The sequence below is a fragment of the Salmo trutta genome, chromosome 21, assembly GCF_901001165.1.
Source record: "Salmo trutta chromosome 21, fSalTru1.1, whole genome shotgun sequence".
Taxonomy (NCBI): domain Eukaryota; kingdom Metazoa; phylum Chordata; class Actinopteri; order Salmoniformes; family Salmonidae; genus Salmo; species Salmo trutta.
Genome location: NC_042977.1, coordinates 38,382,346 through 38,409,386, shown reverse-complemented (window position 1 = coordinate 38,409,386; position 27,041 = coordinate 38,382,346). Strand labels below are relative to the sequence as shown.

General features: G+C 45.9%; 2 protein-coding genes across 3 annotated transcripts; both read left to right on the top strand.

Annotated features, from left to right (window-relative positions):
- Positions 1 to 1,435: 1,435 nt before the first annotated feature.
- gorasp2 (golgi reassembly stacking protein 2) lies at positions 1,436 to 12,443 on the top strand. 2 transcript variants are annotated; one of them, XM_029705575.1, is made up of 10 exons: positions 1,436 to 1,628; positions 2,413 to 2,493; positions 2,655 to 2,858; positions 3,179 to 3,265; positions 3,395 to 3,525; positions 3,606 to 3,741; positions 7,100 to 7,208; positions 10,977 to 11,063; positions 11,168 to 11,263; positions 11,433 to 12,443. In XM_029705575.1, the coding sequence occupies exons 1-10, from the start codon at positions 1,566 to 1,568 to the stop codon at positions 11,690 to 11,692; spliced, it is 1,254 nt and encodes a 417-aa protein (XP_029561435.1). In that variant the 5' UTR covers positions 1,436 to 1,565; the 3' UTR covers positions 11,693 to 12,443. The 2 variants fall into 2 exon arrangements, with proteins under 2 accessions (XP_029561435.1, XP_029561434.1); XM_029705574.1 differs by having other exon boundaries at positions 1,437 to 1,628; positions 7,100 to 7,223.
- Positions 12,444 to 12,505: 62 nt separating this feature from the next.
- LOC115157379 (uncharacterized) lies at positions 12,506 to 26,598 on the top strand. The gene is made up of 9 exons (XM_029705573.1): positions 12,506 to 12,868; positions 13,198 to 13,333; positions 13,529 to 13,841; positions 13,931 to 14,138; positions 14,284 to 14,354; positions 14,466 to 14,629; positions 14,771 to 14,922; positions 20,521 to 20,612; positions 26,190 to 26,598. Exons 1-9 carry the CDS (start codon positions 12,793 to 12,795, stop codon positions 26,424 to 26,426), a joined length of 1,449 nt encoding a protein of 482 aa, XP_029561433.1. The 5' UTR covers positions 12,506 to 12,792; the 3' UTR covers positions 26,427 to 26,598.
- The last annotated feature ends 443 nt before the right edge of the window (positions 26,599 to 27,041 follow it).

The window sequence follows — 27,041 nt, the reverse complement described above, 5'->3', positions numbered from 1 at the left end:
TGCTTGTAAGCAGGAATCAGGAGGATAGAGTTATGGTCAAATTTGCCAAATGGAGGGTGAGGGAGAGCTTTGTAAGCGTCTCTGTTTGTGGAGAAAAGGTGGTCCAGAGTTCTATTTCCTCTGGTTGCACATTTAACATGCTGATAGAAATTTGGTAAAACGGATTTAAGTTTCCCTGCATTAAAGTCCCCGGCTACTCGGAGCGCTGCCTCTAGGTGAGCGTTTTGTTGTTTTCTTATTGCGGAACACAGCTCATTCAATGCTGTCTTAGGGCCAGCCTCTGACTGTGGTGGTATGTAAGCTACAAAGAATACAGATGAAAACTCTCTCGGTAGGTAGTGTGGTCTACAGCTTATCAAGAGATACTCTACCTCAGGCGAGCAATATCTCGAGACTTCCTTAGATATCGTGCACCAACTGTTGTTTACAAAAATACATAGACCCCTGCCCCTTGTCTTACCAGACGCCGCTGTTCTATCCTGCCAGTACATCGTATAACCAGCCAGCTGTATGTTGATATTGTCGTCGTTCAGCCACGACTCCTTGAAACATAAGATGTTACAGTTTTTAATGTCCCGTTGGTAGTTTAATCTTCCTCTTAACTCGTCGATTTTATTCTCCAAAGATTGCACGTTTGCTAGCAGAATGGAGGGAAGTGGGGGTTTATTCGATCGCTGACGAATTCTCAGAAGGCAGCCCGCCCTTCGGCCCCTCTTTCTCCGCCTCCTCTTCATGCAGATCACAGGGATCGGGGCCTGTTCCCGAGGAAGCAGTATATCCTTCGCGTCGGGCTCGTCAGAGTCGTGAAAGGAAAAAAGGATTCTGCTAGTCCGTGGTGAGTAATCGCAGTCCTGATGTCTAGAAGTTATTTTCTGTCATAAGAGATGTTAGTGGCAACATTATGTACAAAATAAGTAAGAAAATAACTTACAAACAACGCAAATAAACGAACAAAATAACACAATAGGTTGGGGGCACGTAAAACGTCTGCCTTCTTCTCCGGCGCCATCTTTGGGGGCAGCATTTGATTAATTGTTCAGCAGTCTTATGGATTGGGGGTAGAAACTGCTAAGAAGCCTTTTGGCCCTAGACTTGGTACTCCGGTTGGCTTGCCGAATTTTACCTGTGTTCAATCTGTTACCCACTTTTCTGGGGGGTGAAAAACAGCTGCTAGGTTTTACATTCAATTGTGATATAATGGTACAATATGCCAATACTAGTACTACTCTGAGTATACTGCATATCACAATTCAAATGCTGCACCTTAAGCCCTTAACTTGCGCATGTCACCAGCCTACACTTAGCCATAGACACTGGTCTTTGGTCAGTTTTGCAATTTTCCCACTAATTAATAATTACAGGATTTGGGTGGATAAACTGATTCGAGATCTGCGGCTGTGGGAAAACTCCCATCATCCCCATTTCCTGGTGGACTGCCACGTAACAACACAAGTGCTCAACTGGCAGGCCGCCGTAGTAGAGTTGAAGCTAGCCAGTTAGCAATATTACCTGAGCAGAAAAATATCAAGCATTAAATCCTAACTACGATATAAACCAGCCGTGTCATGGGGGGGTCGCAGAGTGTCGAGATACCGGGAGGAGGATCCGAAGGCTACCATGTTCTTCGGGTATGTGTTTGTTTTTCTTTTTGACGTCTGCAAAATAATGTTAGCATCCGTAAGAATGGTCCCACAGCAGGATCTAGTTGTGGCCTCACCGACAGATAGAGGCCGGGGATCACATTCCGGCCTACATGCAGCTAATGCTAATAGACATTGTTAACGCTATTTTCCCCAGCATTTGCTACAGTTGCATTGTGGAATTGTCCAAGTTAAATATTTGCATGTATCATTTTACATGCAGCTTTCAAAGGTATATGCGTGTTATTGGTTGCATGTATTGTTTGGTAAACAAGGTTAGCTGTCAAAACAACCAGGCAGCTATGAATGGTGTTTAAATGAGCTAGCCAGTTCAATGTTAGCTAGCTGTCATAATGTCAACTTTTGTAGGTGCTGCCGCGTTGCTGACAGCATACTCAACATCAGAGTCATGTCTTTGGTCTACACATGTCAGACCACCTGAATGTCTCGTTGCTCCCTAAATGTATAGACCTCCATCTTCAATATGTTGATGTGACAATAATCCATTTGATCTTGAGACAGACAGGTAGCCAACCTTTTGGTATTACAGGTTTAGCTTGTAATACCTATTTCATTCTAAGGCTGCTGCTAAAAGTTCAAAGACGATGTGCAACGCCCTAACATTTGCCAAGAAGACAGGGCCTTGGCTGGATCTCATGTCACAGGCGGTAGTGTGAATACCCTGTAACTTCCATGGTCCTGGCTCCAGGTGCTCCCCTTCAATCACAAAATACAGTTGTTACAAGTCATATTTCCTCTCTCTTCTCCTCAGGTTCAGGAGAATTCTCCAGGACACCGTGCAGGACTGGAGCCTTTCTTTGACTTCATCGTCTCCATCAACAACGAAAGACTGGTAAGCAAAGACATGCTGTTGAATCGGTATGTTCAACACACACTAACTACGTGCACATACACAAACCCCCACTGACAATGAGGATACTGTCTTGTACTGTATAGCTCTGATTGTCCATTCTACTTATTCTAATTCTATAATTTACCCTGTCTGTGTTTCAGAACAAGGACAATGACACTCTGAAGGACCTGTTGAAGGCCAGTGTGGAGAAGCCAGTTAGAATGCTGGTTTACTCCTCTAAGACCCTGGAGCTCAGGGAGTCCACCGTCACCCCAAGCAACCTCTGGGGTGGCCAGGGCCTGCTGGGTGTCTCCATACGCTTCTGTAGCTTCGAGGGAGCCAATGAGAACATCTGGCATGTGCTGGTGAGTAGCCAGTAGCAAATGGGTGTGCCCAATTTAGCTCGCCCCAGTGTACCGGGCAGGTGTAACTCTTGATATAAGGTAGGATTTCCGAGTGGCGCAGCAGTCTAAGGCACTGCATCTCAGTGCTAGAGGCGTCACTACAGACCCTGGTTCAATTCCAGGCTGTATCACAACTGTCTGTGATTGGGAGTCCCATAGGGTGGAGCCCAATTGGCCCAGCGTCGTTAGGGTTTGGCCATCATTGTAAATACGAATTTGTTCTTAACTGACTTGCTTTGTTATATAAAATACAATTAACCAAGGGTCTCTCTCTTTCTCAGGAGGTGGAGCCTAACTCTCCGGCAGCCCTGGCTGGCTTGCGGCCCCACACTGATTACATCATAGGAGCCGACACCGTTATGAACGAGGTGCGCGCACACTGACACTACTATTCCATGCATTCTACACTAGGATTTAAGACTAGCCAATCAGCATTTGGGTGCAAGTCATTGAAGTTGATCTCTATCTCCCTCCCTTCCACCTCTCTTCCTCCTCAGTCGGAGGACCTGTTTTCTCTGATTGAGACCCATGAGGGGAAGGGGTTGAAGCTATATGTCTATAACACCGACACAGACAACTGCAGAGAGGTGGTCATCACCCCCAACAGTTCCTGGGGAGGCGAGGGAAGGTAACCAACATACAATACACACGCTACACACTTCAGTCTGACAAGTGACATCACACTAATCTCCTGTTCCCCTGTTACAGTCTGGGATGTGGGATCGGATACGGTTACCTGCACAGAATTCCCACCCGGCCATTTGAAGAAGGGAAGAAGATTAGTTTTCCGGGTCACATTCCCAGTGGTGAGCCCATCAGCGCACTCAAGGACGGATTCACTGAGGTTAGTATCGACCCAGAACTCGACCAAAACAGAGCCCAGAATCAGAACAGCTATAACTATCTGGATGGTCAGTGGACACTGTCACTTTATGCTCTTTTGTAATCCTTCTACTAGGACATACACTGAGTGTACAAAATATTAAGAACTATTTCAATGACATAGACTGACCAGGTGAATCCAGGTGGAAGGTATGATCCCTTATTGATGTCACTTGTTAAATCCACTTAAATCAGTGTAGATGAAGGGGGGAGATGGGTTAAAGAAGGATTGCGTATGTGTGCCATTCAGAGGGTGAATGGGAAGACAAAACATGTAAGTGCCTTTGAAAGGGGTATGGTAGAGGATGCCAGGCACACCAGTTTGTGTCAAGAACTGCAACGCTGCTGGATTTTTCACACAAACTTGACACATCTGTGGGAAGCATTGGAGTCAACATAGGCCAGCATCCCTGTAGAACGCTTTTGACACCTTGTAGAGTCCATGCCCCCCCACCCCCCACCCCCGGGCAGGGCTAGGTTATGAGCTATGGGGCTCATTATGTATGTACAGTAACAGTCAAAAGTTTGGACACCTACTCTATCAAGGGTTTTCCTTTATTTTTACTATTTTCTACATTATAGAATAATAGTGAAGACATCAAACTATGAAATAACACATGGAATCATGTAGTAACCAAAAAAGTGGTAAAGAAATCAAAATATATTTTCCGAGTTTCTTCAAAGTAGTGACCCTTTGGGCGCCCAGCGGTCTAAGGCACTGCATCTCAGTGCGAGGCGTCACTACAGTCCCTGGTTCGAAACCAGGATGTATCACATCCGGCCGTGATTGGGAGTTCCATAGGGCTGCGCACAAGTGGCCCAGCATCGTCCAGGTTTGGCCGTCATTGTAAACAAAAATGTGTTCTTAACCTGTCTGGGCTAGGGGGCAGTATTTTCACGGCCGGATGAAAAACGTACCCAATTTAAACAGGGTACTACTCTGGCCCAGAAACTAGAATATGCATATTATTATTAGATTTGGATAGAAAACACTCTGAAGTTTCTAAAACTGTTTGAATGGTGTCTGTGAGAATAACAGAACTCATATGGCAGGCAAAAACCTGAGAAAAATTCAAGCAGGAAGTGGAAAGTCTGAGAATTGTAGTTCTTCTTTTGATTCTCTATCGAAGCTACAGTGTCTGTGGGGTGACGTTGCACTTCCTAAGGCTTCCATTCGCTGTCTAAAGACTTCAGAAAGGGGTTTAAGCATTCTCCTGTCACTGGGCAGAGTATAGGAGCTCATTCACTGAGTGGTCTGCCTGGCAACAAAGGGATTGCATATGCGCATTCACGCGAGCACGCCGTTCCTTCTTTTTCTTTTTGAATGAATATGCTATTGTCCGGTTGGAATATTATCGCAATTTTACGTAAAAAATACCATAAAGATAGAAGCATGTCAAACGCTGTTTAAAAATCTAAGTACGGTAATGGAACATTTTGACTTTTTGTCTCTCGTTCCGCGCTCGCGCATTATGCCTTTGGATAAGTGATCTGTACGCATGAACAAAACAGAGGTATTTGTACATAAATATGGATTATTTCGAACAAAAACAAAATTTATTGTGGAAGTAGCAGTCCTGGGAGTGCATTCTGACAAAGATCAGCAAAGGTAAGAGAATATTTCTAATACTAATTCTGAGTTTAGGTTGCCCTGAACTTGGCGGGTGTCTGTATAGCTTACCGTGATGGCTGAGCTATGTACTCAGAATATTGAAAAATGTGCTGTCTCCGTAAAGCTATTTTAAAATCTGACACAGCGGTTGCATCCAGGGGTACTCTATCTATAATTCTTTAAATAATTGTTTTATATTTTGTCAACGTTTATGATTAGTACTTTTGTAAATTGATGTGCACATTCACCGGGCGTTTTGGTGGGAATACATTTTCTGAATATCACGCGCCAATGTAAAATGCTGTTTTTGGATATAAATATGAACTTTATCGAACAAAACATACATGTATTGTGTAACATAATGTCCTAGGAGTGTCCTCTGATGAAGATCGTCAAAGGTTAGTGCTTCATTTAGCTGTGTTTTGGGTTTTATTGACACATGTCCTTGCTTGGAAAATGGCTGTGTGATTATTTTTGTCTCTGTACTCTCCTAACATAATGTAATGTTTTGCTTTCGCTGTAAAGCCTTTTTGAAATCGGACAATGTGGTTAGATTAACGAGAAGTTTATCTTTAAAATGGTGTAAAATAGATGTATGTTTGAGAAAGTTGAATTATGACATTTAGCGTCCCACGTAGCCCATAGAAGTTAACTGACTTGCCTAGTTTAATAAAACATTTTTTTTGCCTTGCTTACAGCTTTGCACGCTCTTGGCACTCAACCAGCATCACCTGGAATGCTATACTCCTATACTCTGTCAGTGATTTATTTAAAATTCAAGGCACACTTAACCAGCATGGCTACCACAGCATTCTGCAGCGATACATCATCCCATCTGGTTTGCGCTTAGTGGGACAATAATTTGTTTTTCAAAAGGACAATGACCCAACACACCTCCAGGCTGTGTAAGGGCTATTTGACCAAGAAGGAGAGTGATGGAATGCTGCATCAGATGACCTGGCCTTCACAATCACCTGACCTCAACCTAATTCAGATGGTTTGGGATGAGTTGATTGCAGAGTGAAGGAAAAGCAGCCAACAAGTACTCATATGTGGGAACTCCTTCAAAACTGTTGGAAAAGCATTCCAGGTGAAGCTGGTTGAGTGCAAAGCTGTAAGCAAGGCAAAAAAAGTTTTATTTCACTAGGCAAGTCGGTTAAGAACACTTTTTTTTTTTTTACAATGACGGCCTAACCTGGACGATGCTGGGCCAATTGTGCGCAGCCCTATGGAACTCCCAATCACGGCCGGATGTGATACATCCTGGTTTCGAACCAGGGACTGTAGTGACGCCTCGCACTGAGATGCAGTGCCTTAGACCGCTGCATCGCTGGGCGCCCAAACGGTCGCTACTTTGAAGAAACTCGTAAAATATATTTTTGATTTCTTTAACATGTTTTTGGTTACATGATTCCATATGTGTTATTTCATAGTTTTGATGTCTTCACTGTTATTCTACAATGTAAAAAATAAAGAAAAACCCTTGAATGAGTAGGTGTCCAAACTTTTGACTGGTACTGTATGTATGACTGTCCCTCCCAGTGCAGACAGGTGAGACCGAGAGGAAAGGTTTTCATTAGAATTATGAATTACTTGTTTTAAATGCACTTGACCTTCCCTGTTCATCAGCCACCCCACACATCTTTCTCTATTCCTCTCTCCATCTATCTTTCTCTCTGCTTTTGCCTTATTTCTCCCTCCCACTCAGGTTCAGCTCTCTGCTGTAACCCCACCACCTGCTGTGCCCTCTGTCCCCACGGGGTTACAAGATTCGCTGTCCAGCCTGTCAATCAACTCGGCTCCACCCACCATTCCAAGTGAGCTTCAGACGGGTACTTAATCTCTCTTGCTCTCTCTCAACATAATATGGTATCAAAGTGTTAGGAAATGTCTGGAATGGAATGTGGCACCAGGGTTAGACCAATCATTTTTAATATGGGTCCAGATGGCCTCCCCACCCCCTTCAAACTCCCACTGGAAATGAATATTTGCAGTGGGAATGCTACAGATGGTCTAAGAGGGGTGGGGAAACTTTATATTTTTTCTCTTGAGGGTCACATCGGGATTTTGAAATGCAACGTAGGGTCGCACTTTTTTTTTTTTTTAACGATTTTTCTTGGTCAATATCAATTTGCAGGCCAGAAAACAGGCAGTTATTTGAAAATACACTGCTCAAAAAAATAAAGGGAACACTAAAGTAACACATCCTAGATCTGAATGAATGAAATAATCTTATTAAATACTTTTTTCTTTACATAGTTGAATGTGCTGACAACAAAATCACACAAAAATAATCAATGGAAATCCAATTTATCAACCCATGGAGGTCTGGATTTGGAGTCACACTCAAAATTAAAGTGGAAAACCACACTACAGGCTGATCCAACTTTGATGTAATGTCCTTAAAACAAGTCAAAATGAGGCTCAGTAGTGTGTGTGTGGCCTCCACGTGCCTGTATGACCTCCCTACAACGCCTGGGCATGCTCCTGATGAGGTGGCGGATGGTCTCCTGAGGGATCTCCTCCCAGACCTGGACTAAAGCATCCGCCAACTCCTGGACAGTCTGTGGTGCAACGTGGCGTTGGTGGATGGAGCGAGACATGATGTCCCAGATGTGCTCAATTGGATTCAGGTCTGGGGAACGAGCGGGCCAGTCCATAGCATCAATGCCTTCCTCTTGCAGGAACTGCTGACACACTCCAGCCACATGAGGTCTAGCATTGTCTTGCATTAGGAGGAACCCAGGGCCAACCGCAATAGCATATGGTCTCACAAAGGGGTCTGAGGATCTCATCTCGGTACCTAATGGCAGTCAGGCTACCTCTGGCGAGCACATGGAGGGCTGTGCGGCCCCCCAAAGAAATGCCACCCCACACCATGACTGACCCACCGCCAAACCGGTCATGCTGGAGGATGTTGCAGGCAGCAGAACGTTCTCCACGGCGTCTCCAGACTCTGGCACGTCTGTCACGTGCTCAGTGTGAACCTGCTTTCATCTGTGAAGAGCACAGGGCACCAGTGGCGAATTTGCCAATCTTGGTGTTCTCTGGCAAATGCCAAACGTCCTGCACGGTGTTGGGTTGTAAGCACAACCCCCACCTGTGGACGTCGGGCCCTCATACCACCCTCATGGAGTCTGTTTCTGAACGTTTGAGCAGACACATGCACATTTGTGGCCTGCAGGAGGTCATTTTGCAGGGCTCTGGCAGTGCTCCTCCTTGCACAAAGGCGGAGGTTGCGGTCCTGCTGCTGGGTTGTTGCCCTCCTACGTCCTCCTCCACGTCTCCTGATGTACTGGCCTGTCTCCTGGTAGCGCCTCCATGCTCTGGACACTACGCTGACAGACACAGCAAACCTTCTTGCCACAGCTCGCATTGATGTGCCATCCTGGATGAGCTGCACTACCTGAGCCACTTGTGTGGGTTGTAGACTCTGTCTCATGCTACCACTAGAGTGAAAGCACCGCCAGCATTCAAGTGACCAAAACATCAGCCAGGAAGCATAGGAACTGAGAAGTGGTCTGTGGTCCCCACCTGCAGAACCACTCCATTATTGGGGGTGTCTTGCTAATTGCCTATAATTTCCACCTGTTGGCTATTCCATTTGCACAACAGCATGTGACATTTATTGTCAATCAGTTTTGCTTCCTAAGTAGACAGTTTGATTTCACAGAAGTGTGATTGACTTGGAGTTACATTGTTGTTTTAAGTGTTCCCTTTATTTATTTTTTTTGAGCAGTGTATATACATTGTATTCGGAAAGTATTCAGACCCCTTTGTACGCATTTTGTTACGTTACAGCCTTATTCTAAAATTGCTTCGTTTTTCCCCCCTCATCAATCTACACGCAATACCCCATAATGACAAAGCAAATATATATATATATATATATATATATATATATATATATTTTTTTTAAATGTTTGCAAATTTATTACAAATAATAAAAGGAAATATCACATGCACATCAGTATTCAGAACCTTTACTTAGTACTTTGTTGAAGCACCTTTGGCAGTGATTACAGCCTCGAGTCTTCTTGGGTATGACGCTACAAGCTTGGCACACCTGTATTTGGGGAGTTTCTCCCATTCTTCTCTGCAGATCCTCTCAAGCTCTGTCAGGTTGGATGGGGAGCGTTGTTGCACAGCTATTTTCAGGTCTCTCCAGAGATTTTCTATCGTGTTCAAGTCCGGGCTGTGGCTGGGCCACTCAAGGACATTCAGAGATTTGTCCCGAAGCCACTCCTACGTCATCTTGGCTGTGTGCTTAGGGTCGTTGTCCTGTTGGAAGGTGAACCTTCGCCCCAGTCTGAGGTACTGAGCAACCTGGAGCAGGTTTTCATCAAGGAGCTCTCTGTACTTTGCTCCGTTGTACTTTGCTCCGTTCATCTTTCCCTCGATCCTGACTACTCCCAATCCCTGCTGTTGAAAAACATCCTCACTGTATGAAGCTGCCACCACCATGCTTCACCGTAGTGCAGGTGTCCTCCCACATGACGCTTGGCATTCAGGCCAAAGAGTTCAATCTTGGTTTCATCAGACCAGAGAATCTTGTTTGTCATGCTCTAAGAGTCCTTTAGGTGCCTTTTGGCAAACTCCAAGCGGGCTGTCATGTGCCTTTTACTGAGGAGTGGCTTCTGTCTGGCAACTCTAACTTAAAGGCCTGATTGGAGGATTGCTGCAGAAATGGTTTGTGCTTCTGGAAGGTTCTCCCATCTCCACAGAGGAACTCTGGAGCTCTATCAGAGTGACCATCGGGTTCTTGGTGACCTCCCTGACCAAGGCCTTTCTCCCCCGATTGCTCAGTTTGGCTGGGCGGCCAGCTTTAGGAAGAGTCTTGGTGGTTCCAAACTTCTTCCATTTAAGAATGATGGAGGCCTCTGTTCTTGGGGATTTTCAATGCTGCAGAAATGTTTTGGTACTCTTCCCCCAGATCTGTGCTTCGACACAATCCTGTCTCAGAGCTCTACAGACAATTCCTTCATCCTCATGGCTTGGTTTTTGCTCTGACATGCACTGTCAACTGTGGGACCTTATAGAGACAGGTGTGTGCCTTTCCTAATAATTTCCAATCAAATGAATTTACCACAGGTGGACTCCAATCAAGTTGTATCTCAAGGATGATCAATGGAAACAGGATGCACCTGAACTCAATTTCGAGTCTCATAGCAAAGGGTCTGAATACTTATGTAAATAAGGCATTTCTGTTTTTATTATTAATACATTTGCAATATCTCAACCTGTTTATGCTTTGTCATTATGGGCTATTATGTGTAGATAAGGGAAAATAATAAGGCTTTAACGTAACAAAGTGGAAAAAGTCAAGGCGTCTGAATACTTTCTGAATGCACTGTAGGTCCTTTATAATTTATTAAGTTCTATTTAGTTTTAAATGTTAGTGGGGCCTGGAGTATTTAAAAATATATATATTTTTTTTTACCCAAAATAATTACTTATTTATGACATTTTCTACTCAAACTTCCTGCTGGCGCCTGCGGGATGTAGTTTGCCCACCCCTGGTCTAAAAGGTCCTCTCTCTCCTATACAACTTTGTGCTAACTGCTCATACTCTCACTCTTTTCCAGGTCTCCCCACCGTTCCCCTGCTGCCCACCTCCCTTAGCCCCCTAAACCCAGCCTCCACGACCTTCAACCCCACCACCACGCTACCAGGTCAGTACACGCCTCTTCAGAAATATCAAATTGAGATGATCTAATCTTACACACAATACCTTTTTCTACATTGATTAAGTATGTTTATTTGTGTGCAATTGTAGGTCTGTTGCCTCTCCCGGGTGGCCTGCCCCCATTCCCAAACCTCCCCAACCTCAACCTCACCGCACTACCAGACCTCAGCGCTGTATCGCTAGCAGGTATTAGCGGGCTACTGCCACCTGGAACAGCAGGTTTATACAGCTAACAGCTAATGCTAACAGTGGGTTTCCAGCCCCAGGCATTAATGTATTATGTGATTATTCCTGTGTTCAACTACAGATTTCTCTCTTCTCTCTCACCTGCCCCTTCCTCCCCCCTCCATTTCAGGATTCCCTCCACTCGCACCCTTCCCTCCTCTGAACCTGCCTGGTCTAGCCCCCCTCCCCCCCCTGCCTGCCATGCTGTCCCAGCTCCCCCTCCTGCCCCAGGGGGTAACATCCCTTCCCCCTGTCGACGTCTCCTCCTTCACCCCCCTCACCCTTTCCACAGTCACCCCCGCCCCAGAGCAGCAGACCTTCCCTGGCGCCACAGAACCAGCCGTCGCCTCGGAGACCATGGAATCAAAGGCTGCCACGGAGACGTCGTAACACAGGAAAAGTCTCATACCCAGAATCGAACCTGCCGGTTTCTCTCTGTCTCGTTCTTTCTCACTCACTCACTCACACTCTCTCTCTCTCTCATATTTATTTAGTCAGGAGGGACAGAATAATTTGCCACGGTGAGGCTGGTGCAGTCAGTTGGAAACATGGAGCAGAGGAATAAAGGATGGCTGAGTGGCAACAAGCAGGGTAGCCCTGCCTGCCTGTCTGACCCACACTGCCTTAGTTTCATTCAAAATTCCAATTATCTTCAGTACCCTTAAGTAAACACAGACATCTATTAGCTAGATATTCGTTTATCTATTTTTTTTTGTTAAATTGCTTTGATTGTTTCTGTTAAAGAATGAAATCTGCATTATTTTGCACCACATGTTTTGAAAAATATTAGGCATGTTTGTCCCTGTGTAATCTTCTCTCCATGCACCTTTCGTTTATAACAGAACTCTATAGTCTACCCTTAAACGTTGTGTGAGGGTGGTAGTCACTAGATGTCCATGCCAGAGGGGACCGAAATGGGCAGGGATATCGTCTGAACTATTTGTGGCTGGGCTAGGGTTTGTGGTAAATATCGTATTGGGGTTAGACGGCGCGGCCTGTGCCGTCCTCTGTCACCGTGGGTTGAAGAGGTAGGAAATGAAGGCGCAGTGAGGCTTTTCAACTACACGAGGGCGCTGTGTTACAACTTTATGAAAACAGCCTGTAAACATACTCGAGCAATAAAGCCAATGGAATTTTAAAATACTTTTGTATTTGTGCGTGTTTTTCTATTATTTAAAAATATGCACTTTTGTTGCTTTCAAAAATGTATAGGTTGTCAATAGATTAGCCTACTTGTTTTAAGCTTTAACCTTGCATATTTCATTATCCTGCCTAGAATGACCAGACAGAGCAAGCGTATTACAATAATTCTAGCCTAAAACCCTCACCGAGAAAGCATGAAGCTATCTGTACTATTGCGAACCAACCAAGCACCTGTGCGTTCCATTGGGTGTTACGTCGGCTAGGGTTAGTGAAAAAGCGCAACACATGGCTTACAGTAGAGTAGTACAATAACAAATCAACAGACATTTGTTATTGAGAGAACTGGGATGAGTGGTCGCGAGCGCAGTAGAAACCGAACCTGGTCGTTGGATTCGGACCTTGACTCGCGTGCGTCCCAGACAGGTATGAAAACATTGATTTGGAGCTCACTCAGTCGTGGTGGGACTCGCACGGGTACCTAGGCTACCGCTTTGGAAATAATAAGAAGGCTTTGATTAGTTAACGTCACTAAAACCATGTCAAACTGGTAAAGAAGCCTACATTCGATATATAGCTAGTCATTTTTTTTAATAGGGACACCTGTGATGGGGACAATTTGTGTAAGCTATTTGTGTGTTGTCCCACACGTTTGCTGTGCTGAAATAACTGCCACAAAACCACTGAATAAAGGTAATAAAGTGATAGACAAATAGTTTTCTACTACTGTAGTATTTCTGCCTTCCTATACCAAGTGGGCAGTTCGGCAGGGGGTCTTGAGGAGGACAAGGAGGTCGCCTCGCAAGCTGTCCTGTTCTTCATCAACGGTTCGAGGAGAGGTGCAGTGCACCTGTGCTCGAGTATAGCCGAGATACTGCGCGAGAATCAACGGTGAGAACCATAGGCCTGTTGTATCAAACAAATTCCCACTGTCACATGCCTGATTCACACCAGTTTTCAGCTGCCTCCTCTATGAGAAAGTTAACCATTTACTGTTTCGGTTGAGTTTGTCTGACCTTTCCTTAACTCTGCTGTGTGTGTGTGTGTGTGTGTGTGTGTGTGTGTGTGCCTCATCTCATATCTTAGTCTGCACAGGACCGTAGAGGTCCAGAGGGTCCGAATAGAGGAGCTGATGTGCTCTCTGTCCACTGCTCCGGCTGCTCCCGTGGGTCTTTCAGATTCCAACAGATCCCAGACCAGCTCCACCTCTCCCTTCTCCTGCCTCCCCTCCATCTCTCTCGCTGCCTCCTCCCCCTACCTCCTCTCTCCCCCAGCCAGTGTCTCACCCAGTGTGTCCTCCTTATACAGCTCTGGGAGGGGCAGCCTGTGCTCTAACACCACACCCCCTTGCCTCCCTCCTCTGGTCCCCCTTCACAACCTTACCCCTCAGAGGAGACCGGTATGTATGACACACTATCTTTCTCACAAGTCAACACTCACGTAAACATAGACACACAAACAACCCCACCCTCTCTCTCTGTGTGTCAGGCAGCAGTTCTGCCCTGTGTGAAAGAGTATGAGAAGGAGGATCCAGGAGATGAGAGGAGAGGAAAGGAGAGGGGGAAGAAGAGAGGGGGAGAAAGGAGACAAGAAGACAACAGTCTTATTCTACCCTCTGTAGAAGAAGCTCTGGGATCACAACCCCTACCCATCATGCCTCACTCCTCCCATAGTGACAGCATAGCCAGAGAAAGAGGTGTCAATCGTTTTACATAATGAAGCAGTGCTTTGAATTGGAATGTCTTTTATTCATGGGAATTATGACCAAGGAGAATGTGAAGTTTGTTTGTCTTTGCTGTGTGCTCACCATGTCAGGACATTGTGTGTGTTTTGTGTTTCAGTCAGGAGGGAGAAGGGCAACCTGTCGTCTGAGCAGGGTGGACAGACATCGGACCGAAAACACACGCTGAAGGTTGGACCTCATTATCATACTTCACAATGGACACATGAGGATGTCACAGCCTTTATGATGAGCTGTTTTGGTGGTGGTTTGTTTTTGGTCATTGTTGTTGTTTGTGAGCAGAAAAGAGAGAAAGTCCTAAGGAGAAGTGCCTCATGTGGACCTCTGAGGGGAGAGATGGAGGAGACAAAAGAGGAGGAGAGGTGGTGTCTGGCCCCAGATTGTCCTGACTCCTCGTCCACAGTCCAAGCAGCAGGAGGGCTGGACACCAGGGCATTAACCACCAGGTACACTTCTAGTCTGGCTTTAGTTTCTCTTCTGTTTATTATCGTATTGTACTGTATTAATGACTCATTTCACAATAATTGTGATTTTAAAGAACTTAACTGTGTGTGGTGCGTATGTCCGTTCGTGCATGTGCATATCAGGAGGAAGCACCGTCTGTGTGTGAATGACCGTGTAGTGCTGGAGAGCAGGACGAGAGGAGAGGAGAGGAGAAGAGGAGCTGTGAGGTTTATCGGACCACTGGAAAACACTGAGTCTAGAGACATCTATATCGGAGTGGAATTGGACACAGCCAGTGAGTTTGTGTGTGTGTGCGCGGTGTGTGTGTGTGTGTGTGTTTATGGTGTGATATCACCATGACAACTGTGACAGTAACACCAAAGATACTGGTAAATAAGGATTCAATCAGATCGAGCATTAACCAGCATTGGTCGACATCCGCATAGCAGATGTTTTGGAGGTGTAACTGTGGTATGAGCTGACATATAGGTGAGCGGCTGCTCTTGTCTGTCACAAACCACTCCCTTATTATACCTACTGCGTTAGTTCAAAACAGTGCTAGAAAGTTTAGGCTCGATAGCGATGTTAGAAATAATTATTCTCAAATATCAAACCATTGATGTTAGGCTAATGCATGTTTTCATGCACCCTAGACCCACTGCAATTTGCATACCGCCTCAATAGATCCACAGACGATGCAATCGCCATCGCACTGCACACTGCCCTTTCTCATCTGGACAAGAGGAATACCTATGTAAGAATGCTGTTCATTGACTGTAGCTCAGCATTCTACACCATAGTACCCTCCAAGCTCATTATTAAGCTCGGGCCCTGGGTCTGAACCCCGCCCTGTGCAACTGGGTCCTGGACTTCCTGACGGGTACGCAACAACACCTCCAGTAAATTATATCAATTAGCCTATCAGAAGCTCCTAAAGCCATGACATAATTTTCTGGAATTTTTCAAGCTGTTTAAAGGCACAGTCAACTTAGTGTATGTAAACTTCTGACCCACTGGAATTGTGATACAGTGAATTAGAAGTGAAATAATCTGTCTGTAAACAATTGTTGGAAATATTACTTGTGTCATGCACAAAGTAGATGTCCTAACCGACTTGCCAAAACTATAGTTTGTTAACAACAAATTTGTGGAGTTGTTGAAAAAGGAGTTTAAATGACTCCAACCTAAGTGTATGTAAACTTCCGACTTCAACTGTATATACATACATGCACACACACACACACACTCCGACATCGTTCATCCTATATTTCTTAATTACCTTTTATTTTTAGATTTGTGAGTATTGATGTGTATTGTTAGATACTACTGCACTGTTGGAGCTAGGAACACAAGCAATTCGTTACACTCGCAATAACATCTGCTAAATATGTTTATACGACCAATAGCATTTGATTTGATGTTCATTTGGATGGGGGGGATTTATCAGTCAAGTTGGAGTGTTTGAACTTGTAATGAGGCTGCATGAACTTGTAATGCAGCTGTTTGGGATTTATCAGATTATAGCCGCAAGTGGTTTCGTGGCATTCCAATGGCAGTATCTGTGATAAGGTAACGCAACGAGCCGTTTGTGGGTTTGACAGCTCTAACGCAGTTCTACCACCACACACAGCCAAAACAACGCTATGTGGATGTAAAAATTGTAAATCTGATTGAACCTAGCCCTAACCCAAGATTTATCATTGGGGTTGTTTCCAATGGGAGCAAATGAAGCATAGTGGGCAGAACAAGCAAGGAGGTGGGCAGAGCCAAGCACGAGTGAGATCCTATTGGTGCATTTTAACAATGATTTGCATATTTCCATTAGGGAACGCCTACTCTGAAGTGTGGGTGTGCAATAACTAAATTCAACCTTGCACTCCTAAACAATGCAATTTAAAAAAAACTTTGGCAAAGGGTCAAGTCTATAAAACTTTGCTCTCAGTTCATAACAGATTTTCGTTTTGTAAACAGAAAACTGTATTGAGATTGAATGTTTCAACGATGATAAAGTTAGCACTATCGGTCACGTTTCATCTAGCTCCATCTCCCACTTCCCGCCAATGGACTTCCTCTCATCACAATATTTGGTGGTGAGTGGGGGTTCTAAACAGATGCTTCAGATTTATACGCCTTGTGATGTGTCTGGGTTCCCCCTTTTGTCTGTGGTAGCACCCAGGGCTGGCTCTAGCCTTTTGTGGGCCCCCCACCACCACGCGGGCAAAACAAGTCAGTTCGTCAAATTTTCTGCCCTGCTAGAGCTGCCCCGGTCAACTATAAGTGCTGTTATTGTGAAGTGGAAACATCTAGGAGCAACAACGGCTCAGCCGCAAAGTATTAGGACACACAGCTAACAGAACGGGACCGCAGAGTGCTGAAGTGTGTAAAGTGTCTGTTCTCGGCTGCAACACTCACTACCGAGTTACAAACTGCCTCTGGAAGCAACGTCAGCACAATAACTGTTTGTCGGGAGCATCCTAAAATAGGTTTCCATGGCCGAGCAGCTGCACACACGCCTGAGATCACCATGCACAATGCCAAGCGTCGGCTGGAGTGGTGTAAAACTCACCGCCATTGGACTCGTTCTCTGGAGTGATCAATCACGCTTCACCATCTGGCTGTCCGACGGACAAATCTGGGTTTGCCGGATGCCATGAGAACACTACCTGCCCCAATGCATAGTGAATGGCACTTGAGGAGATGGCTGCTGTTTTACGGTCCCCTAACCAATTGTGCTAATGTGTTTTTTTTTTGCGTTGTTTAACTTATTTTGTACATTATGTTTCTGCCACTGTGTTTTATGGCCGAAAAGAGCTTCTAGATATCAGGCCAGCGAATACTCACCCCGTACTGGAGGAATACGTTTTCTTTAACAAGTCAGACGCAAAGGATTTACTAAAGACGCCCGACAAGGCCCTCATGCCTATCATTCACAAGAGAAAGGGACAGAGAAATTGGGGACGAAGGTCTGGGTGTCTTGTAAGGATCCGACAGCGAGTGGGTAATCTCCCTTTAACATCGGTCCGATTAGCCAACGTACAATCAATGGATAATAAAATAGACTAACTACGATCACGTATATCCTACCAATGGGACATTAAAAACTGTAATATCTTATGTTTCACAGAGTCGTGGCTGAACGACGACATGAATAACATACAGCTGGTGGGTTTTACGCTTTTTCAGCAGGATAGAACAGCGGCCACTGGTAAGACAAGGGGTGATGGTCTATGTATATTAGTAAACAACAGCTGGTGCACAAAATATAAGGAAGTCTCGAGGTTTTGCTCACCTGAGGTAGAGTATCTCATGATAAGCTGTAGACGACACTATTTACCAAGAGAGTTTATCTATATTCTTTGTAGCTGTCTATTTACTACCACAACCCGATGCTTGCACTAAGACCGCACTCATTGAGGAAAACCGTTTTACCTCATTTCTACCGGCATGTTAAATGTGCAACCAGAGGGAAACAACTCTAGACCACCTATACTCCACACACAGAAACGCTTACAAAGATCTCCCTCGCCCTCCATTTGGCAAATCTGACCATAATTCTATCCTCCTGATTCCTGCTTACAAGCAAAAATGAAAGCAGTGACTCGGTCAATAAAAAAGTGGTCAGATGAAGCAGATGCTAAGCTACAGAACTGTTTTGCTAGCACAGACTGGAATAAGTTCCGAGATTCTTCCAATGGCATTGAGGAGTACACATCAGTCACTGGCTTCATCAATAAGTGCATCGATGACGTCGTCCCCACAGTGACCGTACGTACATACCCCAACCAGAAGCCATGGATTACAGGCAACATCCTCACTGAGCTAGAGGGTAAAGCTGTCGCTTTCAAGGAGTGTGACTCCAACCCAGAAGCTTATATGATATTCCGCTATGCCCTCCGACGAATCATCAAACAGGCAAAGCGTCAATACAGGACTAAAATTGAATCGTTCTACACCGGCTCTGATGATCGTCGGATGTGGCAGGGCTTGCGAACTACTACAGACTACAAATAGAAGCACAGCCTCAAGCTGCCCAGTGACACAAGCCTACCAGAAGAGCTAAATTACTTCTGTGTTCGCTTCGAAGCAAGTAACACTGAAACATGCATGAGAGCATCAGCTGTTCCGGACGACTGTGTGATCAGGCTCTCCACAGCCGATGTGAGTAAGACCTTTAAATAGGTCAACATTCATAAGGCCGCAGGGTCAGATGGATTACCAGGATGTGTACTCCGAGCATGCACTGACCAACTGGCAAGTGTCTTCACTGACATTTTCAACCTGTCCCTGACTGAGTCTGTAATACCAACATGTTTTAAGCAGACCACTATAGTGCCTGTGCCCAATAACACTAAGGTAACCTGCCTAAATAACTACCGACCCATAGCACTCACGTCTGTAGCCATGAAGTGCTTTGAAAAGCTGTCATGGCTCACATCAACACCATTATCCCAGAAAACCTAGACCCACCCAATTTGCATACAGACCCAACAGATCCACAGATGATGCAATCTCTATTGCACTCAACACTGCCCTTTCCCACCTGGACAAAAGGAACACCTATGTGAGAATGCTATTCATTGACTACAGCTCAGCGTTTAACACCATCGTGCCCTCAAAGCTCATCACTCAGCACATTGATCTGTACCAGTACCACCTGTATATAGCCTCACTATTGTTTTACTGCTGCTGTTTAATTATTTTCTACTTATTTTTCTTAAAGCTGCATTGTTGGTTAAGGGCTTGTAAGTAAGCATTTCACTATAAGGTCTACGTGCTCAGCGCATGTGACAAATAAATAAAATGAATGGTGGAGTAATAATGGTCAGGGGGCTGTTTTTCATGGTTCGGACTAGGCCCCTTAGTTGCAGTGAAGGGGAATCTTAACGCTACAGCAAGCAATAACATTCTAGATGATTCTGTGGCAACAGTTCGGGAAGGCCCTTTCCTGTTTCAGCATGACAATGCCCATGTGCACAAAGTGAGGTCCATACAGAAATGGTTTGTCGATCGGTGTGGAAGAACTTAACTGGCCTGCACAGAGCCCTGACCTCAACCCCATCAAACAGCTTTGGGATTAATTGGAACGCCGACTGGAAGCCAGGCCTAATCGCCCAACCTCACTAATGCTCTTGTGACTGAATGGAAGCAAGTCCCCGCAGCAATGTTCCAACATCTAGTGGAAAGCCTTCCCAGAAGAGTGGAGGCTGTTATAGCAACAAAAGTAGAACCAACTCCATATTAATGCACATTATTTTGGAATGAGATGTTCGATGAGCAGGTGTCCACATGCTTTTGGTCATGTAGTGTATGAGTGACTAACAAATTCAATGGGGGTCCTTTGGAGTTCAGGGCCCCTGGGCACATGCCCTGCGTGCCTGGTCTGTATTCGGCTATGATTACAAGTGACTAACAAATTCAATGGGGGTCCTTTGGAGTTCAGGGCCCCTGGGCACATGCCCTGCGTGCCTGGTCTGTATTCGGCTATGATTACAAGTGACTAACAAATTCAATGGGGGTCCTTTGGAGTTCAGGGCCCCTGGGCACATGCCCTGCGTGCCTGGTCGGTATTCGGCTATGATTACAAGTTTAGATAGCTGGCTAGATTGGTAAATTAATCTAAAAATTGTTAGCTGACATGGCAAGTGAGTGACTTTGTGACTGACATAAGAGAAAGATTGCTGATGCACAAACACATATTGAACTTGCACCTTGTGTATTCTACTATTTTTAACTCTCAACAGTATGTTGACCTTGACTGAGCTTCTAATTTTTTTAATAATACTTATACATTTTAATTTGGGGGGCCCCCTAGTTGCCCGGGGCCCTAAGCGACCGCTTATGTTGCTTATTCCTGGAGCCAGCCCTGGTAACACCTGTTCCTATTCAACTTTAGGTGGAGAAAATGAAGGCAGTCTCCATGGTAACAGGTACTTCAGGTGTAAGCCCAACCATGGAACATTCACCACCATCACGGGGATCAGAAAGGTGAGTGTTCACCAAACACACACAGTATGTAGTTAATATGTACAGTGGGGGAAAAAAGTATTTGATCCCCTGCTGATTTTGTACGTTTGCCCACTTAATAAAGTGATGATCAGTCTATAATTTTAATAGTAGGTTTATTTGAACAGTGAGAGACAGAATAACAAAAAAATCCAGAAAAACGCTGTCAAAAATGTTATAAAATGACTTGCATTTTAATGAGGGAAATAAGTATTTGACCCCTCTGCAAAACATTACATTTACATTTAAGTCATTTAGCAGACGCTCTTATCCAGAGCGACTTACAAATTGGTGCATTCACCTTAAGATATCCAGTGGAAAAACCACTTTAAAATAGTGCATCTAAATCTTTTGGAGGGGGGGGGGGGGGGGGTAGAAGGATTACTTTATCCTATCCCAGGTATTCCTTAGAGGTGGGGTTTCAGGTGTCTCCGGAAGGTGGTGATTGACTCCGCTGTCCTGGCGTCGTGAGGGAGCTTGTTCCACCATTGGGGTGCCAGAGCAGCGAACAGTTTTGACTGGGCTGAGCGGGAACTGTGCTTCCTCAGAGGTAGGGAGGCGAGCAGGCCAGAGGTGGATGAACGCAGTGCCCTTGTTTGGGTGTAGGGCCTGATCAGAGCCTGAAGGTACGGAGGTGCCGTTCCCCTCACAGCTCCGTAGGCAAGCACCATGGACTTGTAGCGGATGCGAGCTTCAACTGGAAGCCAGTGGAGAGAGCAGAGGAGCGGGGTGACGTGAGAGAACTTGGGAAGGTTGAACACCAGACGGGCTGCGGCGTTCTGGATGAGTTGTAGGGGTTTAATGGCACAGGCAGGGAGCCCAGCCAACAGCGAGTTGCAGTAATCCAGACGGGAGATGACAAGTGCCTGGACTAGGACCTGCGCCGCTTCCTGTGTGAGGCAGGGTCGTACTCTGGGAATGTTGTAGAGCATGAACCTACAGGATCGGGTCACCGCCTTGATGTTAGTGGAGAACGACAGGGTGTTGTCCAGGGTCACGCCAAGGTTCTTAGCACTCTGGGAGGAGGACACAAGGGAGTTGTCAACCGTGATGGCGAGATCATGGAACGGGCAGTCCTTCCCTGGGAGGAGGAGCAGCTCCGTCTTGCCGAGGTTCAGCTTGAGGTGGTGAGCCGTCATCCACACTGATATGTCTGCCAGACATGCAGAGATGCGATTCGCCACCTGGTTATCAGAAGGGGGAAAGGAGAAGATTAATTGTGTGTCGTCTGCGTAGCAATGATAGGAGAGACCATGTGAGGATATGACCGAGCCAAGTGACTTGGTGTATAGTGAGAATAGGAGAGGGCCTAGAACAGAGCCCTGGGGGACACCAGTGGTGAGAGCACGTGGTGCGGAGACAGATTCTCGCTACGCCACCTGGTAGGAGCGACCTGTCAGGTAGGACGCAATCCAAGCGTGGGCCACGCCGGAGATGCCCAGCTCGGAGAGGGTGGAGAGGAGGATCTGATGGTTCACGGTATCAAAGGCAGCAGATAGGTCTAGAAGGATGAGCGCAGAGGAGAGAGAGTTGGCTTTAGCAGTGCGGAGAGCCTCCGTGACACAGAGAAGAGCAGTCTCAGTTGAATGCCCAGTCTTGAAACCTGACTGATTAGGATCAAGAAGGTCATTCTGAGAGAGATAGCAGGAGAGCTGGCCAAGGACGGCACGTTCAAGAGTTTGAGAGAAAAGAAAGAAGGGATACTGGTCTGTAGTTGTTGATGTTGGAGGGATCGAGTGTAGGTTTTTTCAGAAGGGGTGCAACTCTCGCTCTCTTGAAGACGGAAGGGACGTAGCCAGCGGTCAAGGATGAGTTGATGAGCGAGGTGAGAAGGTCTCCGGAAATGGTCTGGAGAAGAGAGGAGGGGATAGGGTCAAGTGGGCAGGTTGTTGGGCGGCCGGCCGTCACGAGACGCGAGATTTCATCTGGAGAGAGGGGAGAAAGAGGTCAAAGCACAGGGTAGGGCAGTGTGAGCAGGACCAGCGGTGTCGTTTGGCTTAGCAAACGAGGATCGGATGTCATCAGCCTTCTTTTCAAAATGGTTGACGAAGTCATCCGCAGAGAGAGAGGAGGGGGGGGGGAGGGGGAGGAGGATTCAGGAGGGAGGAGAAGGTGGCAAAGAGCTTCCTAGGGTTAGAGGCAGATGCTTGGAATTTAGAGTGGTAGAAAGTGGCTTTAGCAGCAGAGACAGAAGAGGAAAATGTAGAGAGGAGGGCGTGAAAGGATGCCAGGTCCGCAGGGAGGCGAGTTTTCCTCCATTTCCGCTCGGCTGCCCGGAGCCCTGTTCTGTGAGCTCGCAGTGAGTCGTCGAGCCACGGCGCAGGAGTGGAGGACCGAGCCGGCCTGGAGGATAGGGGACAGAGAAAATCAAAGGATGCAGAAAGGGAGGAAAGGAGGGTTGAGGAGGCAGAATCAGGAGATAGGTTGGAGAAGGTTTGAGCAGAGGGAAGAGATGATAGGATGGAAGAGGAGAGAGCGAAGGTTGGGACGGCGCAATACCATCCGAGTAGGGGCAGAGTGAGAAGTGTTGGATGAGAGCGAGAGGGAAAAGGATACAAGGTAGTGGTCGGAGACTTGGAGGTGAGTTGCAGTGAGATTAGTGGAAGAACAGCATCTAGTAAAGATGAGGTCAAGCGTATTGCCTGCCTTGTGAGTAGGGGGGGAAGGTGAGAGGGTGAGGTCAAAGGAGGAGAGGAGTGGAAAGAAGGAGGCAGAGAGGAATGAGTCAAAGGTAGACGTGGGGAGGTTAAAGTCACCCAGAACTGTGAGAGGTGAGCCATCCTCAGGGAAGGAACTTATCAAGGCATCAAGCTCATTGATGAACTCTCCAAGGGAACCTGGAGGGCGATAAATGATAAGGATGTTAAGCTTGAAAGGGCTGGTAACTGTGACAGCATGGAATTCAAATGAGGAGATAGACAGATGGGTCAGGGGAGAAAGAGAGAATGTCCACTTGGGAGAGATGAGGATTCCAGTGCCACCACCCCGCTGGCTCGATGCTCTAGGGGTATGCGAGAACACGTAGGCAGACGAGGAGAGAGCAGTAGAAGTAGCAGTGTTATCTGTGGTAATCCATGTTTCCGTCAGCGCCAGGAAGTCTAGGGACTGGAGGATAGCATAGGCTGACATGAACTCAGCCTTGTTGGCCGCAGACCGGCAGTTCCAGAGGCTGCCGGAGACCTGGAACTCCACGTGGGTCGTGCGCGCTGGGACCACCAGGTTAGAGTGGCAGCGGCCACGCGGTGAGAAGCGTTTGTATGGCCTGTGCAGAGGGGAGAGAACAGGGATAGCCAGACACATAGTTGACAAGCTACAGAAGAGGCTACGCTAATGCAAAGGAGATTGGAATGACAAGTGGACTACACGTCTCGAATGTTCAGAAAGTTAAGCTTACGTTGCAAAAATCTTATTGACTAAAATGCTAGCTAACTAACACTACACTAATCAAGTCGTTCCGTTGTAATGTAATAGTTTCTACAGTGCTGCTAGTTGGTAGAGGTTGGCTATTATACAAAAGCAACTTTGTAGCTAGCTAACATAACATAACACTAATCAAGACGTTCCTGTGTAATGTATTTAGTTTCTACAATACTGCTCGTCGGTAATAGTTGGCTGGGTATGGAACAATGGCGTCGCGGGGGACGGAAATAGCTGGCTAGCTAACCTAGCTATTACTAAACTACACAATTATCAAGCTATGACAAAGACAGCTATGTAGCTAGCTAACTAACACTACACTAATCAAGTAGTTCCGTTGTAATGTAATAGTTTCTACAGTGCTACTAGTCGGTAGCGATTGGCTAGCTAGCGGTGTTGACTAGCTAGCAGCTAGCAGCCAGCAGTGTTGACTACGTTAGGAGGACGAAAAAATAGCTGGCCTCGATAATTACTCCTCGATAATTACTCTAATTACTCTAAACTACACAATTATCTTTGATAGCTAAGAAAAAATTGTTCAGATCAAACAAACCAAACCGTTGTAATGTAAAGAAGTGTAATATTACCTGTGGAGCGAAACATGATTTAGTACTTGGTGGCAAAACCCTTGTTGGTAATCACAGAGGTCAGATGTTTCTTGTAGTTGGCCACCAGGTTTGCACACATCTCAGGAGGGATTTTGTCCCACTCCTCTTTGCAGATCTTCTCCAAGTCATTATGGTTTCGAGGCTGACGTTTGGAAACTCGAACCTTCAGCTCCCTCCACAGATTTTCTATGGGATTAAGGTCTGGAGACTGGCTAGGGCACTCCAGGACCTTAATGTGCTTCTTCTTGAGCCACTCCTTTGTTGCCTTGGCCGTGTGTTTTGGGTCATTGTCATGCTGGAATACCCATCCACGACCCATTTTCAATGCCCTGGCTGAGGGAAGGAGGTTCTCACCCAAGATTTGACGGTACATGGCCCCGTCCACCGTCGCTTTGATGCGGTGAAGTTGTCCTGTCCCCTTAGCAGAAAAACACCCCCAAAGCATAATGTTTCCACCTCCATGTTTGACGGTGGAGATGGTGTTCTTGGGGTCATAGGCAGCATTCCTCCTCCTCCAAACACGGCGAGTTGAGTTGATGTCAAAGAGCTCCATTTTGGTCTCATCTGACCACAACACTTTCACCAGTTGTCCTGAGTCATTCAGATGTTCATTGTCAGACTTCAGACGGGCCTGTATATGTATTCTTGAGCAGGGGGACCTTGCGGGCGCTGCAGGATTTCAGTCCTTCACAGCGTTGTGTTACCAATTGTTTTCTTGGTGACTATGGTCCCAGCTGCCTTGAGATCATTGACAAGATCCTCCCGTGTAGTTCTGGGCTGATTCCTCACCATTCTCATGATCATTGCAACTCCACGAGGTGAGATCTTGCATGGAGCCCCAGGCCGAGGGATATTGACAGTTCTTTTGTGTTTCTTCCATTTGCGAATAATCACACCAAATGTTGTCACCTTCGCACCAAGCTGCTTGGCGATGGTCTTGTAGCCCATTCCAGCCTTGTGTAGGTCTACAGTCTTGTCCCTGACATCCTTGGAGAGCTCTTAGACCTTGGCCATGGTGGAGCGTTTGGAATCTGATTGATTGCTTCTGTGGACAGGTGTCTTTTATACAGGTAACAAGCTGTGGTTAGGAGCACTCCCTTTAAGAGTGTGCTCCTAATCTCAGCTCGTTACCTGTATAAAAGACACCTGGGAGCCAGAAATCTTTCTGATTGAGAGGGGGTCAAATACTTATTTCCCTCATTAAAATGCAAATCAATTTATAACATTTTTGACATGCGTTTTTCTCTCACTGTTCAAATAAACCTACCATTAAAATTATAGACTGATCCTTTCTTTGTCAGTGGACAAACATACAAAATCAGCAGGGGATCAAATACTTTTTTCCCCCACCGTATGTAGTTAATTAGTTGTATGTAGTAGTTATTAGTTAATTTGTTTTATGTATGTAGTTAATTAGTTGATTAATGAATCAATGACTAAACTACTAGCAGGCCTACATTAATAGTAAAAGTGATAATGTAACTGTCTCTACAGTAATAGTGATATTATGCAATATCATTTCTCCCCACTACAGCTCTCTCGATCATCCCACTCCAAGTCTAGAAGCTCCAAACCTCCAGATGAGGGTGACTCTAGTGACTCTGGGCCGGGGAGCTCTGCAGTGGCAATGGGGAGGAGCAGCCGGAACGTTGGGAGTAGGAGCAGGAACGGGCTCAGAAGGACCTGGAACCAGATGGACATTAGACCTCAGGTCCATTCAGAGCCAGGACCTAGAGACAAGACTACAGTGGAGAACCCTGGACTGGACTGACATTATGCCATCACATACCCCTGGACTGGCCTGACACTCCTCTCCTAATCCCTCAATCCACAGCCTTACATTTTCCCCTTTCTCTCCTGACGAGTGTATACTCACTAGACAACATGCTGAAGAAGCCTTCTTCAATCTTCCAGCGTGTAACTATAGAGAGGACTTGTTTAAGTATGGGCAGCGCCATTGAGGACTTCAAATGGGTGGGATTTCTTATGGGTTAAGGAAGGATCACATAATTCCATCCAGGTCATCAGGAGGGATCAGCCAATGAATTAGACTTGTGAGGAAACATTCCATAACTCCAGGTGGCAGTAAATCTCCAACCTTGGATTTTTACCTGTTCAAACACACTCTAGGTGGCAGTATGCACCCTGTTTGCCATCTCGTAGAAGAAAGTTGACTAGTTCAAAATGGAGATGCTCACAGACGCCATAATGGAACAGATAGAATGATGCAATGTTATCCAAGTCTATGGTTGTAACTGACCTCCCAGCCTTTTGACAAATGGCATCTGTCTGCCATGCTTTCATCAGGTGTAACTATTCCCTACTGCATCTGACCGATCCAAGTCTTGGATCAGGAAAAACTTTTATAGATAAACGTGTTGTCTGT